The 17,454-nt window shown below is 40.5% G+C and overlaps 1 protein-coding gene across 1 annotated transcript in view; it reads left to right on the plus strand.

Annotated features, from left to right (window-relative positions):
• The first annotated feature begins 353 nt into the window (after positions 1–353).
• Positions 354–17,454, plus strand: part of BUD13 (BUD13 homolog) — a 33,201-nt gene continuing 16,100 nt past the window's right edge. Inside the window, exons 1-9 of the mRNA XM_010597895.3 lie at positions 354–528; positions 2,309–2,402; positions 6,321–6,405; positions 9,237–9,929; positions 11,141–11,448; positions 13,091–13,196; positions 13,581–13,719; positions 14,028–14,212; positions 14,454–14,535. Coding sequence (XP_010596197.2) covers positions 386–528; positions 2,309–2,402; positions 6,321–6,405; positions 9,237–9,929; positions 11,141–11,448; positions 13,091–13,196; positions 13,581–13,719; positions 14,028–14,212; positions 14,454–14,535 — 1,835 coding nt within the window. The 5' untranslated portion in view covers positions 354–385. The remainder of the gene's footprint in view (positions 529–2,308; positions 2,403–6,320; positions 6,406–9,236; positions 9,930–11,140; positions 11,449–13,090; positions 13,197–13,580; positions 13,720–14,027; positions 14,213–14,453; positions 14,536–17,454) is intronic.

Consider the following 17,454-nt stretch of genomic DNA (forward strand, 5'->3'; position numbering starts at 1 on the left):
GGAGCCAGGATTCAAACTTAAATATCCTGTAACTCCACAGCCTATGCTAACCACTACGTATATGGTGCTTTGAAGCTGCTGGAGGCAGATATCTCGTTGGGTCGTGATTGTAGACTCAAGGCTAGAACGGCGCTTACTGCAACGTTTGGTGAATGAACGGATGGACACACAATAAGGTAACGTCCTCACAAGTACGCACAACGGCCCTAGACGTGCCTGCACTTCCGGTTGGTCCACGAACGCGTCACCCGGGAGGTCTCCCCGCCGGTGCTCCGACGCTCCGCCAGTTCCGGGTCTGGCCACGCCCCTCCCGTCACTGCCGTCCGTTCCGCGTTCCCTAAGTTTGACCCCAGGGGCGAGCCGTCTCCCCGCCCGCGCCGCTGCCATGGCGGCAGCTCCGCCGCTCTCCAAGGCCGAGTATCTGAAGCGGTACTTGTCTGGGGCAGATGCCGGCGTCGACGGGGGCCCCGAGTCCGGTCGCAAGCGTCGCAAAAAGCGGGCGAAGCCCGGAGGGGCCGGCGGCAAGGGGTGAGTGGGTACCGCGGGGGCGGGCCTGTGGCGGCCCTCAGCCTTGGTCTCTGCGCCGCCGGCCGGGGCTCTGCCTGCTCTCCTCGCCGGCCTGGGTCCTCCGCTCCGCCCGCTCGTCCGCCCGCTGCCTAAGCTCAGGGCGCGCGACTCGGGGCGCCGGGGCCTGGGCCCGCTGTGGCTGCCCGCCTTTACCCTTCGCGCTGCTGAGCAGCGTCTTCGGTTGTTTAAACTGGGCTGTGACTTCCATGACTCTTTTCCCGCTTTGGTAGCCTTCCGACCCCTCCGGAGTTAGTGAATATCGTGCCCTGAGAATGAGGGTGGAGCTAATTCAGTGCCTTGGTGCTCGGATTTAGGGTCCTGAACTTGCCCGTGGGGTTCTCAAAAGTCCCAAAGGCTTCGTGATCCTGAGTCGGAGAGCCCTGGTCACTACTGCTGCTAATGCCCCTAACAGCGACTGGCACGTACACACTTCTTGCCGTATGTCAGGCACCGTTCTAGGTACTTTACACATACATGAACTTAAGCTTCACAACACTACCACGGAGTCGTTATTGTTATTATAACAGTTTTACAAACAAGGAAACTTTTGTAGCCCAGCGGTGTCAAAGGGTTCCAAGGAACTAATCTATTGCCTTTCCTGGTTTGATTCTATTTTTTTTTGCTTTCTGTGTTTTTGGGTCCCTCTCTCTCGGGTGGATTCTTTGGAGGCAGTGCGATGTAGTGAAATAGCTTAGCTTTGGGGCAGCATTGTTCAGAGTTTGAATTTTACCTCTGCCACTTTATAGGCTGTGTGGCCTTGGGCAAGATATTTAATCTCTCTGAATCTCAGTTTTCCCATCTTGAAAATGAGAATAATAGTAAATAATACTGCTTGTATTAAATGGTTTTTGTGATTTAAAAAAATCAGCTGCCACGGAGTTGATTCCTATTCATTGCAAGCCCATGTGTCATAGTAGGACTGTGCTCTCTAAGGTTTTCACCGGCTGATTTTTCAGAAGCAGATCACCAGGCCTTTCTTCCAAGGCACATCTGGGTAGACTCTGGCCACTCAGACTTCCAGCCTTTTGTTAACAGCTGAGCACATTAACTGTTAGTACCTCCCAGGTACTATGTTGTTGTGATTAGAGATGATTTATAAAATATCCCTGACTTTTCAAATAATAGCTATTCATGTGATGGCAGTTAATGTTATTTCCTGTCATCTGTAGTTCATCCCTGTAACACACACTTATTGAATACGTCACATGCCAGTTACTGCAGGGTGTCGACAAGGCCTCTATGAACAAGAAAGACGTAGTGCCTGTTCTGATGGAGCTTACAGTTTATTGGAGATACAGGCCTTAAACAACTGTTTACACAATAAATTGATTCCTTTGTGGTAAATGCAGTGAAAGTATTCTGAGTGTGTGTAACAGGGATTCTTAGACTTAGGGGAGAGGACCAATCAAGGAGGGTATGCCTAAGGGAGTTAAATTTATGTTGGGACCTGAAGAATGAGTAAGAGGTTTCTGGTAAAGAATGAGGAGAAGAGCAGGTCAGGCAGAGGGAACTGATATGTGAAAGTTGATGTGGTAAGAAATTTGCCTCGTTTCAGGTGCTCGTGAGGTAGTGAACTGAGAGGGCAGCAGTATAAGATGACGTTGACCACCTAGGCAAAGGCCGGATCACGCAGGAATGTGTAGGATTTTGAACTTTATTCCTAAAACCAGATGGATAAGTGCTCTTAGGCTGTTATCCAAGAATGATTTTTCTTCTTTTATCTTTTGTTTTTCACATTTAGAATGCGGATTGTGGATGATGATGTGAGTTGGACAGCTATCTCCACCACTAAACCAGAGAAGGAGGAAGAGGAAGATGATGGAGATTTGCCTGTGGTATATATCTTTTGGGGCTGTCGGAACTTGGAAATGATGTAAACCTCCCAGTCTGTACTCCCAGTGCGGGACAGATTTGTATGAGGGAAATTTGAGGGCAGAGAAGAGATGCCATTTTCCAAAGAGCTGTTTAAAATAGTCTTCTTTGACATATGCCTCTACACTGACTTCTCTGTTTATCCAGGGACCCATTAGCCTAGAAATGGGAACCAGTCACAGAGCAAGGCAGGACTTCCTCAGCATCAGTGATAGAACAATAACTAGAATTAGCAGCAGTTCAGTTTGTGGGAATCCAGCTTCTGAACAATGTTCGAGTTCAGTTATAGAGAACTTTTTATTTGCACCCATGAGTCAGAATCGACTTGACAGCAACTAACAATAGCAGCAACATTCATTGATTTAACTAAGCTTTAAAATTGTATAAACTTGCCTAAGTACTGGAGATATGTAGATTAATGGAATATAGTATCTGTACTTTAGAGAGCATACCCTAGAAGGGGAGACTGAATTTTTTTTTATTGTGGTGAAAATACGTACAAAAAACATTGGCCAGTTCAACAGTTTATACAGGCATAATTCAGTGACGTTGACTCTTTTTGTTATACAACCCTCATCACTATCTTTTTCCGAATTATTTTACCACCATAAAGATAAGCTTAGTGCCCTTAAGCAAAAATTCCCCCTTTTCCTCTCCCTTCCACCTTTGGTAACCACTAATAATCTTTGGTTTCTATATATTTGCTTATTTCATGTTAGTGAGATCATACAGTATTTGTCCTTTTGTTGCTGACTTATTTTGCTCAGCCTAATGTTTTCAAGGTTTATCCATTATTGTGATGTGTATTAGGACTTTATTTCTTTTTATGGCTGAGTAATATTCCAGTGTATGTGTGTACCACATCTTGTTTATCCATTCCTCTGTTGGTGGACAGTCCGATTGTTTTCACTTTTTGGCTCTTGTGAAAAGTGCTGCAGTGCACATTGGTGTACAGGTTTCTGTTTGTGTTCTGTTTTCTTTTGGGTATATACATGGGATTGAGATTACTGGGTCATATGGTAGTTCTATGTTAAACCTTTTGAGGAACCATCAAACTGTTTTGCACAGTGGCTGTACCATTTTATATTCCCCCCCCCCAGCAATGGATGGGGGTTCCAGTTTGAGAGACTGAATTTTAAATAATTTCAACGTGTGGTGAATGTAGGAGATAAATTTCACATACCCACCAAGTGGCACACTTAGTGTTAGTTGGAAGAGTTCGTGAAATCAGTAAATATGTGAACTGAGTTTTGAAGGATGAATAGATCCAGATGGACAAAAACCTGGACAAATAAGCTCGCATTGGCTAAATTCACAGAAATCTATGTGAACAGGAGGAACAGGGTGAACAGGAGAGCTGTCGATAGGCTGTATATTGTACTGAGGTTGTCAGGATAGATTCCAGATGTGTGTACTTCACGTTAATCCCTAGCAAAATTCTACAACAGATTATTTAGACGATGATTTTTAAGTAATTTGAAAGAAAACAGTGATCATACGGAGCTGATTTAGTTTCAGCCAGAACAAATCACTTGAAGCTAATCTAATAACATTTCTTAAGTTTTTGTAAAAGCAATATGTGTTTATGGTAGAATATTTGGAAATCATAAGTTTAAGGTTTTAAAAGAATATAATACTATGACTATCCACAGACAACATTTTAATGCATATCTTTTTAGTTTTATCTCTTCATAGATTATGCATACTTGAATTTTATTTATTTTTTCAAACATAATTGGGATCATACTGTAAATATGCTTTTGTAGTTTGCACTTGCAGTTAATATGTTGTGAATATTAAAATCTTAAAATATTCTTTGAGAATATGGTTTTTAATGATTGCATAGTAGTTCAATATGCCTATTAATTTAACATGTCCTATTTTTAATTTTATTACTGGACACGTAGCTTACTTCTAGTTTTAAAATAACAATGCTTTTATAAACATCTCATTACCTAAGTCATTGTAGGGATCTTTTTTATTGTTATGAAATGAAATTAACGGGTCAGATGATAGATATGGCCCTTTTAAACTGCGCTCCCCTACTGCATTCCACAAGGTGGCAGCAGTTCATACTCCCGCTAGTGGTGTATGAGAATGGCGTTTTCCCACCTCTTCATCAGTGCCAGGACGTCATTCACAACAACAAAAGCAACAGCAGGCCTCTGCCAGTTTGGCAGGCAAACAGTGGTATCCAGTTCCTTTCAACTGATGAAATGAATAATTTTTCATGTGTTTCTTGGGCATCTGTGTTTTGTCTATTTTTTAGAAAATTGAAGTTTTGATCTTTTTTTTTCCCATCGATTTATTTGGTGTTATGTTGTAGTTTTCCTATTTTATCATTTGCCTTTTTATTTTGTTTATAATAGCTTTTCACATTTGAAAGTTTTAATTTTTGTATAGTCGTATCTATTAATATTACTTTATAATACTGTCTTGCTTTTATGGTTGCCCAAAAACCTAAACAAGAGAGGTTTTGCCCTGTTGCCCTCTACAGTCAGTAAAACATATCCTCATTATTGAAGTCATTTTTGTTACAGCAAGACCACCACCACAAAATAATAATGACAACCACAACAGCAGCCACAGCCCAAGAGTCGCTAATAGGCACAACTTACTGAGCATTTACCAGGCACCAAGCACTGTGCTTACATGAATTATCTCATTGGGTCCTCACAGCAATCCTTTGAATCCCATTTTTACAAATGAAGAAATTGAGGCTCAGAGAGAGTGAAATAACTTGCAAAGGCTACACAGTTAATATGTGGCAGAGCTGGGAATGTAGATCTCAGTAGGTCTTGCTTGAAAGCCTGTGCTTTCGATGCACAGTAAGAAATCTCAAAACTAGGTTATGTGAGGAATGGTAGTAGGATCTTGGGAGAGAAGAGAAGTAGAGGGTAATTATCTGGGTTTGAAATCCAGTTCTGCCACTTACTAGCTTGTGACAGTGAGAAAGTTAATTAACTTCTCTTAGTTATAGTTTATTCTTCAGTAGCATGGAGCCTTTCTTTGCAGGGCTGTTGCGAGGATTGAGTGAGATAATATTAAGTAAAGCATAAAACGTGGTGCTTTCCATGTAGTTGCTACCCCGTAACTAGAAGTTATTACAACAGCCATCCTTGAAAGTCTGTCATGTGAAAGGGTTTCATTTGCATCAGAGGTGAGAACTAGGATCAATGGAAAGAAGTTAAAGGAAGGTAGATATTGGTCTAATAAAACTAAGAACTTTCTAGCACTGTCCAAAAATGCAATAAATTGCTTTATAAAATGAGATCACTGTCAGTGAGACTCTTCAGGAAAGGATTACGTAAGTGATCATTTATCAGGGATACCATGGAGAAATTTCCAGATTCGTTTGAGAGTTTGGATGATGTGGAATGTGGTTTCATATCTTAAAGATTCTGTGATTCTACATCTCAGTGATTTCTTTTGGTTTGATTCAAGAAAACCCCTATCATTGTTACTGCCTACAGCAAGAAAGATTTCATAAGGAGCCCAAAGTCCTTGATTAGTGATAGGTGTGACAGGCATCCAGCCCATGCTTTCACTCCGAATGTAAAAGGAGGCATCAGGGAGATATAGCTTTTAGCTTGCAAGTAGCAGGTTATTTGAAAAGGTTTGTAATGAAAGAAATTAGCCTTTAGAAGGAAATTAATCAGTCAGAGAAAGCTCTATAAGTAAGCCAGTCCAGTAACAATCAGATGTTTATGGAGCAAACATCACTGAGGACCAATCACTACATGTTTCTTCAGGAGCGTTTGAGTATATGTGCCCCGGGTATATTAGGGACGGGAGTGGTCATAGCTTTGGGTTCTTGAGACAGTAGTGCACCTTGGCTGGATCCTGTGCATTTTCTTGACATAATGTCCTCACTCCCACAGGTGGCTGAGTTTGTGGATGAGCGGCCGGAAGAGGTAAAGCAGATGGAAGCCTTTCGTTCCAGTGCCAAATGGAAGCTTCTGGGAGGTGAGTTACAACAGTAGGGTAAATCTAAATTCCCTAGCTATGGGGGGGAGACCTTTTTTCTTTTTTACACTTCTCTCTTAGGGAAATACACAGTTTTAGTGTATCATTGTCTGAAAAATATGGGAAAAAGAATTTAAGACTTCCTTAGGGGTAGTAAGACGTGGGAACTGAGAGACCTCTTTCTCTTATATTTTGGTATTAGAGTTGCTGAGGCCAGGAAGGGACTCGTTTGGGGGCCTTTCAGCACCGGATCCTCTCTGGCCCCAAATAGGAGAGCACTTGGTATCCAGGCAGGACTTTGGGAGGAGTTTGCACGAATCAGAGGAACAGAGCTGGTAGAGTTCGGCAACCTCTCTCCTCTCCTAGAATGAAGACACTTGTGTATGGGTCAAGGAGTAATGTTCTTGATCCTTTTTATTTATAGAAATTAATCTTTTTCTCTTCTCGCCTTAAATGTTGGATTTTACAGCGTGCCACCTCCACCTACCCACTCTCCACCGTGTCCTTAGGCTAATAATTTAAGCCCCCCTCCTTTTTTTTTTTGAATCATTAAGAATTGGATAAAAGGCATTTATTTGCCACATCTGTCTCCTCTACTGGGTTGTAATTTTGAAGGCATGGACCTAGTCTTATTTGCCTTGGCATTTCCTCTGTCCAGCACAAAGTGGTGCCTTTAATAAATACTTGCTGAATGATTGAATTGCTAATAGGCATTTGATTTTTTGCAGCCCATTCCTCTTTTGTAAATCATCACTTGAGACTTTTCCAAGAACTTAGTAGGTAGATCTACCTACTATGGGATCTGAACTAGAAAATACTTAGTCCCAGGACATCATTCAGGCTCTGTGTGGCCAGTGGAAGCTTAGTGGTTTTTTATAGCCTGTATTTATTCCTTGAAGGTCCCTGAGGGGTGCACAGTTTGTGCTCCACTACTAACCTAAAGGCTGCCAGTTTGAACCCACCCAGAGGCACCATGGAAGAAATGCCTGGTTATCTACTTCCGTAAAAAGATGACAGCCAAGAAAACCCTATGGAGCTCAGTTCTACTCTGTCACACATGGGGTCACCGTGAGTTGGAATAGACTTGATGGCAATGAATTTGGTATTTTGCTTTATTTATTTGTTTATATACAAGGATCTCACTTCTTGATAGTTGATTAGCTCCGTTTTACTCTTGATGCTTACTCACATGTGGAGGGTAAAAGAATTATCTCCTAAACAGAATTTCTCTTTCTGTATAGTACTCTGTGCCTTTCAGTTAATTATTATACAATTCAGATCAGAAAAAAATGTATAACAAAAGGGACAGTTAGTTATACATTAGTGATCACCATTGCTTCAGTTAATTTTCAGTAAATTATTATTTAACTTTATGAATGAAAACTTCATTATCAGAATATTTTACTCTGAATCTGTTATGTTTTTCCTTATTCTGTAGCTGTAGTTACAGTTTTTCCATAATCCTATTCCAGAAGGAATGTTACGGTCTCTATAGCTATAGGTCTAGGAAGCGATACGCACATACACACACATGCGCTCATTTATATATAGACATGCACTTTTACATACGTACACTGCATGCACACACGTATATAGTCCTTTTTTCTCTGCCTCACTCTCACTGCCCTATCCCCAACTGTGACTGGAAGTACTCCACTGATCTCTGACTCTTACTTCCTTTTTTATAAATATCATGGAATTTATCAACCTGATGGTTAGGCTTATTGTCGGTTCTCCCACGGATGTCAGTATTTTTCTCTGTAGAGTGGATTCCAAAGAGAGAGGCCTATTTTCCAAAGCAAAGGAGTTGACTTGGTTTATTCAGCCATTTAACATTTATTCTTTGGATCCTACCCAACTTTTTTTTTAATTTGGGGCATAGAGTTCAATGGCAAGAATTAGAGGAGAGGAATAACTAGATTTTGGAAATGTCCCAGGCCACTATAAACATTTCTTTCTATTATGCCTTTAAAAATTGAAAGTCTCGAAGTCTTTCTTCCTTTGGACATTTTTAAGGGTTGCACATGGACTTTGGAGTCAAACAGATCTGGTTTGGGATATTCACGCCACCACTTATTAGCAGTGTGATTTTGGCAAATTACTATATCTTTCTGAATATCAGCATCCTCATATATGAAATGAGGATAATAATATTTGTTCCCTAGACTTGCTGTGAAGTTTAAATGAGATAATTTCTATAAAGCATTGGGTTGTAGTAGGTGATGAATAAATCATTGATCTTTTTTTTTTCCTTCTGTTGATTTTTCCCCTCTAAGAAAGGAGTACAATGACATGGGTTAAATAGTTAACAACCTTTCGCTTTGATGCGGCACAGGTTTGTTCAGTTTGCCTTTTGAGGGAAGAGTAAGTGTAAACTGTAAATTATCCAGGCTAAGTATCAATAGGAGCCTGTGATCTGAAACTCTGTGAATAAATAAGGTTTTAGAAAGAGCATTGGATTGGGAGTTTGAAGACTTGGGTTCTAGCCTGTCGCTTCATTTTAGTAGCTGTGTGACCTTAGGTAAAAAATCACTCGGCTCCTCAGAGACTCTTATTTTCCTGTCTGTAAAACAGATACCTACCCTGCTTACCTTAGAGGGTATAATATGATAAATGTATTTAAAATGCTTTGCAAACTTATGCCCTGGTAGGCAAATTAAAGGGATTATTAAGATAGTTATAAGTGCTGGTCTGCTGCCCCTAAGCAAAAGCTCTATGCAGATGTTTTGAGCTTTCTGAGTAGGTTGGAGATGTATGTTATTTTGAACCTTTGGGTGCCAAGGGTATGCAGAGAATTTGTGGGAATCTGACTCTTTGCTGTTTGTGTTTAGGCCACAGTGAAGACCTAGCCTCACGTAGGCATTTCCATCATGATACCCCGGATTCATCCCCTCCCAGGAGGGTCCATCACGACTCTCCAGATCCATCTCCCCCAAGGAGGGTCCGTCACGACTCCCCAGATCCATCTCCCCCCAGGAGGGTCCGTCACGACTCCCCAGATCCACCTCCTCCCAGGAGAGTCCGTCACGACTCCCCAGATCCACCTCCTCCCAGGAGGGTCCGTCACGACTCCCCAGACCCATCTCCCCCCAGGAGGGTCCGTCATGACTCCTCAGACACTTCACCATCCAGGAGGGCCTGTCATGAACCCTGGGATCCTTCTCTATCCAGGAAACCTCATTGTAATTCTTCAGATGTATCTTCTAGGAAAGCTCGTCATGACTCACCAGATCCATCTCCTCCTAGGAGGGCCCGTCACAATTCCTCAGATATATCTCCTCCCAGAAGGGCTCGTCATGATTCCCCCAATTTATCTGCCAGTGCCCCTCATTCACTGCCCAGAACCAAAAGCAGTAAAGCCCCAGAAAGAACCTATAGCAAGTCTTCTCCACACTGGAAGGGGCCAGGACCCTCTCGTTCGTCATTCACAAAGAACAGCAAACATGAGTATGCCTCGGACCTCTCTCCGCCACGAAAAAAGCAAGCAAAATCCCACCTTAGGGATAAGCAGTATGATTCTAAAGGTGAGTATGACTTACTCCCAAAGAGCTATTGTTTTAGAACTTCTGCGTGCTTTATTAGTATTTATCATCTCTGGAGATGACAATGGAGTTTCTTTGAAGAAGTTTTGAAAATTGTAGGGAAAGGGTGAGAGGTTGGGCTTGGGAATAAAAGTTATACCATAATTAAAAAATTACAGTGGCAAGGAGGAAAGTTTTTATATATCCTTTTGTTTATTCTCCCCACCCCGTAAAAAAATGCTCCATGCTTGTTGGAGAAATTTTGGAATGTATAAAGAAGCAGAAAACAGTCATTCACAGGCAGTCACTGTTAATGGTGTGGCCAGTGTCCTTTCAGTCTTTTTTTTCTATTCATTTTGTACATGAGTCCTGAGTATGAAGTAAATACGTAGTATGTGTGTAATCTTGCCTGGTTTTTTCATTTAACTTTATCTTTTTCCCATATCATCAAAAAATCTCTGTTAATGTAATTTTAAATCATAGATGTTCCATTACATACATTTACTTAACCATTTCCCTAATGTTGCATAAAAAATGTTGCATATTTTATATTATTTCTAAGTTTTTACTTTTATAACGCTATAATGAACATCCCCGTACACAAACCGTTGTCCCCATTTTGGATTATTTCCTTATCTGCTTCTAGATAGATTTCCTGGAAATTTAAGTACTTCTAGATAGGTTTCCTAGACAACTAAGTAGAAGTTGATTTGCTGAATCAGAGTTTTTAAGCATGAACGCTTTCAATATTGTCGATACGCATTGCCAGATTGCTTCTTGGGAGGTAATTTGTGGTGTTTATATATAGAAGTTTATTTTTGCCATCTTTTGTCCCTAGGTACTATTTTAACTTTTAAATTAAAATGTATTATTATCCTTTAGTCTGCAGCGATCAGAATGTATTATAGGCATTTCTAATTTTTACCATACCATTGAGAGCTGAGTAAGTTATTTTGCCCATTTTATGGGTGGGTAAATATGACGTGGATGAGTATGTTGAGATCTCAACTACTACTCACTGTCAGTAGTCACTTGGTTTTTAAAAGTTGTGTCTGGCTTTACTCTTCTCCCACACACTTGTGTTTAGGTTAGCGATAGTTTTTCACAGGAAGACTAAGTGGATATTGAACACTAGCTTGGTAAGTTCTTTTTTTTTTTTTTTTTTCTTTAGCTTCCACCAAAGGGGTTAAAGAATTTATTTCTTCCATTTCTAGGCCCTTCTCCCAGCCATAGGAAATTTCATTTAAGTTCTTCACCTAGGAGACGACAGAGTCACACCTTGAACTCTCCTTCCTACCCAAGTGACAGCAGGAAAGCCTCTGATTCAGATCTTTCTCCTCCACGGCATAAACCCAAACAAAGTCCAGAGCACCAGGATTCTGGTTCAGATCTGTCACCTCTACGGAATAGACCTAGACACCAGAGCTCTGATTCTGACCTCTCTCCACCAAGAAGGAAACGGACCAAATCTTCTGATTCTGATCTGTCTCCACCTCGAAGGAGTCAGCCTCCTGGAAAGAAGGTGGGGATCTTTGTAGAGTGACTATCCTCCAGCTCTGTACAAGTTCCACGGATAAAGGCCAGAGAGGCAGAGGTAGCTCTTGGTAGTGTAGTAGATCTAGTTAAGAGGACCTCCGGAGTTCTTTCCTTCTTTCTGAAGGCAAGATTGGCTATAACTCAGCCCAGGTGGACTTCCCAGATAGCGTACATAGCTTCTGCCTTTATATCCGTTTAGTTCCACAAATCTAATTTTAATAATCTAGGAAAACTTCTTTACTTATGAATAAACTGAGGCCTGTAGTTTGCAAAGTGGAATTAGGGACACAAATTTTGTGTCAAATGGTCAGAAATTCAAATCCTAATTCTGACACTTAACAATCGGTGTTATTTGGATGACATATAATATCTGTAAGCCTCAGCTGCTTCATCTGTAAAATATAAATAATAGTAGTACCCGCTTCATAAGGTTATTGTGAGAATTAAATGAGTTAGTGTAAGTAGCGAAGTATAAGCAGTTAGTATTAACTATTTATTGTTACTATGAGATTATAACTGTTGAATTGGACTAGAGGTCTCTGTAGCCAGAATTTAAAGAGAGGCACTAAAAATATAAAACTGCCTTTAGGAATCTTGTCTTCTGGGAAGTCAGCATTTTGTTTTTATTTTAAATCTGTGGTAAAGGCTTAATTAACAGGAAAAAAAAAAATCCCCATGAATCCTGGGTAACTGTGTTGCAGTAACTGTAGTACTACTAAAGGAATCTTATTCAGTGAGTCGGTTAAGAAACAGAATGATACAGCCCGTGGTGTTAATGTTTCTCTCCAGGTGGACTTCTCAGATATAGTCTCCCCTGTAGCCAAGTGGGCCTGGCAGGGCAGACTAGCCTATCCTTGGCCCAGAAAGTGGGATTCTTCTGTTCTGGGGAACAGAGTGAGGTCTCTGTTTCAACTGTACCGATTTACGTATCTGCGTAGTTCCTGGAAAATTTAACATTAATCAAATTTAATATATTGCTTAAGTATATCACGGTATGCTATGCACTCCATTTGTGGGTCAATTTGCTGTCTTTATGTAAAGTGAAGATCAGTGTAAGTTTTCATTTGGTCATATCTTCTGTTATTATCCTGAAAGATATCCACAATTTAAAGATCTTAGGTTGGCTTAAATTTCTTGTTTTTAAATGGAATATTTTATCAGTGCGGGTCTGTATTGGAGGGTGTAAAGCTTGATATAGGTTTCTGATCAGGTGACGTGAGAGTGAATCTTCATGTGTGCAGTTTATGGGCTAAAAAGTCAGACGTACAGATGCTTAGCACTGCTTATTAACATCTTGTTGGTTTTCGTTTCTGTTTGTTCTTTTTTTTTTAATTGTGGTGAAAATATACACAACAAAACATTGGCCATTTCAGCAGTGTCTACAGCTATAATTCAGGGACATTGTCTTCTCTTAAACTTGGTAGTATTATTAATTTTCCATTGAATTCTTCTTTATTTCTTCATTTCTATTTTGCAAATCCTGTGGTCAACAATGAGATTACAAAGCTACAGTTTTTGTTTTGGTTATTGGTGATTATTAGGCAAAAATGTGACTAACCGTGTATACCCATGAAGCCTACTGTCTCATTGTCTTATTAATGTTGGATGCTGCCGTCTGCATTGAATAGGCTGCACACATGTTTTCTGGGGCCAAAGCCGGGTTGGTGTTAACTGACATACAGCGAGAGCAGCAGGAGCTCAAGAAACGGGACCAAGAAACCCTGGAGTTGGAAGGTAAAGATATGAACGTGCAGAGACCAATCTAGCCTCATGTAGCTTTTTATTTATTTACTTACTTACGTACCTACCTACCCACCTAACCTACCTACCTAACCTAACCTACCTACCTAATATTTTAATTGCTGTCAGATTTCAGCTCTGATTTGATGCATTGTTTTAACTTCTCAGTGGATCTAAGTAGCATTTTTCCGTCTTGAAAAATGTCAGTTCTCAGGACTACTGCCAATATACACCTATAGATTGGTAGGAACTACTTGTGGTCTGGTTGTAAATTTCCTTAGCTAGCATCAGAATCCTAAGTGGTTGATATCACCTATTAGTAATATTTCTGATTTTGATACTGGTATTTATCTTAAAAAGTGTGATTTTCTCTTGCAGCTGAATTCCAGTATGCTGAAACCGTGTTTCGAGATAAGTCTGGTCGTAAGAGGAACTTGAAACTGGAACGTTTAGAGCAAAGGAGAAAAGCAGAGAAGGACACAGAAAGAGATGAGTTGTATGCCCAGTGGGGAAAAGGGTAAGAGAACCACGGAGAGGGAAAGGAACATGACAGTGACTGCAGCCAGGCATTTCTCTGTGCCCTGACCACCTACCTCATTGTTCTGCCTTCAAAGCTGATATCTGGAATAGAAATTCAGTGTCCTTCCTAAAGTACTGATTCATTCCACTCTTGTGGTGTTTAGTCTGGGATTCTACCCTTTTCAGTATTTGGCTTAGGCCAGTAGAAAGAAAAGATTTTCCAGATGTAGCAGCATGGCCCATCTCCATGAAAAGAAGTGAAAACGTTCGAGAGGGTATCATATATTTTTGGTTATTTTTGCCCAGGCTTGCCCAGAGCCGCCAACAGCAACAAAATGTGGAGGATGCAATGAAGGAGATGCAGAAGCCTCTGGCCCGCTATATTGATGATGAAGACCTGGATCGGATGCTGAGAGAACAAGAAAGAGATGGGGACCCCATGGCCAACTTCATCAAAAAGAATAAAGCCAAGGAGAACAAGAATAAGAAAGGTGGGACTTCTGGGAACCATCAGAGATGGAGATGATTTTTGTGAAGAGAGAGAATTATTAGGGTGATGATATATAGCTATGTGAACAGAAGGCTTTTCCATACATTTTACATTCCTTGTATTTGGGGGTTTAGGTCCAATTGAATAGCGATTTCTATATAGGATATTTTTCTCCAGTGCCATCCAGCTCTGAATTGGATTATATAAGTAACCAACTTCTTTTTCCTCTCTCCTGTCTGCAGTGAGACCTCGCTATAGTGGCCCAGCACCTCCTCCCAACAGGTTCAATATCTGGCCTGGGTATCGCTGGGATGGGGTGGACAGGTAAGCGTATTTTCTGCAGTGTTGCTTTCTAACTGACCTGACCTTTCTTAAATGTTCTTAAATCATCCCTCCTCATTCTCTGCTCTAATCACAAGGTTAATAATGTACAATTTGCTTATTTCTATTCCTGAGGTGGAAACCCTGGTGGCATAGTAGTTAAGAGCTGCAGCTGCTAACCAAAGTGTCAGCAGTTTGAATCCTCCAGGCACTCCTTGGAAACTCTATGGGGCAGTTCTAGTCTGTCCTGTAGGGTCACTATGAGTTGGAATGGACTCAACAGCACTGGGTTTGTTTTTTTTTTTTATTTCTGAGGTCCACAAATCCTCTTTCCTCTGCTTGAAGTATTTCCCCTCCTTCTATCTCTCTTTCAAAAAAAATTTTTTTTTAATTTTTATTGCGCTTTAAGTGAAAGTTTACAAATCAAGTCAGGTCTCTGATACAAAAGTTTATATACACGTTGCTATATACTCCTAGTTTCTCTCCCCCTACTGAGACAGCACACTCCTTCCCTCCACTCTCTATTTTCATGCCCATTCGACCAGCTTCTGACCCCCTCTGCCTTCTCATCTCTCCTCCAGACAGGAGCTGCCCACATAGTCTCATGTGTCTACTTGATCCAAGAAGCTCACCCTTTACCAGTATCATTTTCTGTCCCATTGTCTAGTCCAATCCTTGTCTGAAGAGTTGGCTTTTTGGGCTAACAGAAGGCCTGGGGACCATGACCTCTGAGGTCCTTCTGGTCTCAGTCAGACCATTAAATCTGGTCTTTTTACGAGAATTTCTTTCAAAATATTTTTTTAAAGCTTTGGACAAACAACTCGGGAAGTCCACATAGGACACTCTTTGTTTTTGACGTTGGTCATTTCTAATGATACTTTCTAAGGTTTAGAGGGGATGGGTGATGGTTAGGAACCTTCTATATGTTGTAGCTTTAAAATGTTGCCCTTGAGCCTTAATTTTCTTCACTGCTTTAGTAGTGAGTCCCTTGTAACATCTCATAAGACTCCTACCACCTCATCTGTTCACCTAGCAGCATCTGTGCTCACATATTCTTCTTTCCTGTCTGTTGTCATGGATGAACTATATGTACTCCTAACCAAAGTCAGTCCCTCTACTTACATGTTAGATCCCATCTGCTCTTGCCTCTAGCATCTAGCACAGCAGTTCTCTAACTTTTTGGTCTCAGAATCTCTTTATGCTCTTAAAAATTATTTAGGACTCCAAAAAGCTTTTGTTTATGTAAAGTATATGTACTAATATTTGTCATATTAAAAATGAGAAATTTAAAAAGTTAATGAATTCACTTAAAAATAATAAGGCCATCGAATGTTAACATAGTTTTTTTCTAACGAAAAATAACTGTTTTCCAAACAAAATAGAAGAATGTCATTGATTTACATTTTTGCAAATCTCATTCACATCTGGATTAATAGAAAACAGCTAGATTCTGCATTTAGTGTGTTGCAGTATGTTGTTTGGTTGAAGTATAGCAGGAAAATCCAGCCTCACACATACAGTTAGTTATATTCTTTGATATTATAAAAAAAATTCAGCAGGTGGTAGTTTCTAAAGGTTAGTTGTAGGTAGACTCTTAAACTGTATCAAAGAATTTTTCATACTGTTACATTAAAATCCATTGGTCTGTTTTGACTTTGAATGGATCTTTTACCAGTACATGATTTATAATGTCATGCATTGGTCATTTGGAAAATATTGGTTCATCAAGTTTCTCAGGCCTTCCAAATATTGACATATTTCATTATGTTGTTGTTGTAGTTGTTAGGTGCCATCAGATTGGTTCTGATTCATAGCTACCCCAGGTACAACAGAATGAAACACTGCCTGGTCCGGCACCATCTTCACAATCATTGCTATGTTTGAGCCCATTGTTGGAGCTACTATGTCAATCCATCTCATTGATGGTCTTCCTCTTTTTCGCTGACCCTCTACTTTACCAAGCATGATGTCCTCCAGGGACTGATCCCCCCTGATAACATGTCCAAAGTACATGAGACAAAGTCTTGCCATCCTCTCTCCTAAGGAGCTTTCTGTGTGTACTTCTTCCAAAACAGATTTGTTCGTTTTTCTGGCAGTTGGTCGTATATTCAGCATTCTTTACCAACACCGTAGTTCAAAGGCATCAATTCTTCGGTCTTCCTTATTCATTGTTCAGCTGTCACATACACATGAGGTAATTTAAAATACCATGGCTTGGGTCAGACGCATCTTAGTCCACAGAGTGACATCTTTGCTTTTTAAGCACTTCAAAGAGGTCTTTTGTAGCAGATTTGCCCAATGCAGTATGTTGTTTGATTTCTTGACTGCTGCTTCCTTCCATAGGCATTCATTGTGGATCCAAGTGAAATGAAATTCTTGACAACTTCAATATTTTCGCTGTTTATCATGAAGTTGCTTATTGGTTCAGTTGTGATACTTTGTTTTCTTTATATTGAGGTATAATCCATATTGGAGGCTGTGGTCTTTGATCTTCATCAGTAAGTTGCTTCCAGTCCTCTATGCTTTCAGCCAGCAAGGTTGTGTCCTCTGCATATTGCAGGTTTTTAATGAGTTTTCCTCTAGTCCTGATGTTGTGTTCTTTTTCATATAGCTGAGCTTCTCTGGTTATTTGCTCAGCGTACAGATGAATAAATACGGTGAAAGGATACAACTCCGATGCACACCTTTGCTCATTTTAAGCCATGCAACATCTTCTTGTTCTGTTCAAACAACAGCCTCTTAGTCTATGTACAGGTTCTACATGAGCACAATTAAGTGTTCTGGAATTCCCATTCTTCGAAATGTGATCCATAATTTATTACGACCCACACAGTTGACGGCATAGTCAGTACAATATCAAATACAATATCAAAAAGTCATCTTTGTTGATCTCACCTCTGATCTCATCCCAAAAGCCTTTAA

Source organism: Loxodonta africana, chromosome 15 (genome assembly GCF_030014295.1).
Source record: "Loxodonta africana isolate mLoxAfr1 chromosome 15, mLoxAfr1.hap2, whole genome shotgun sequence".
Classification (NCBI taxonomy): Eukaryota; Metazoa; Chordata; class Mammalia; order Proboscidea; family Elephantidae; genus Loxodonta; species Loxodonta africana.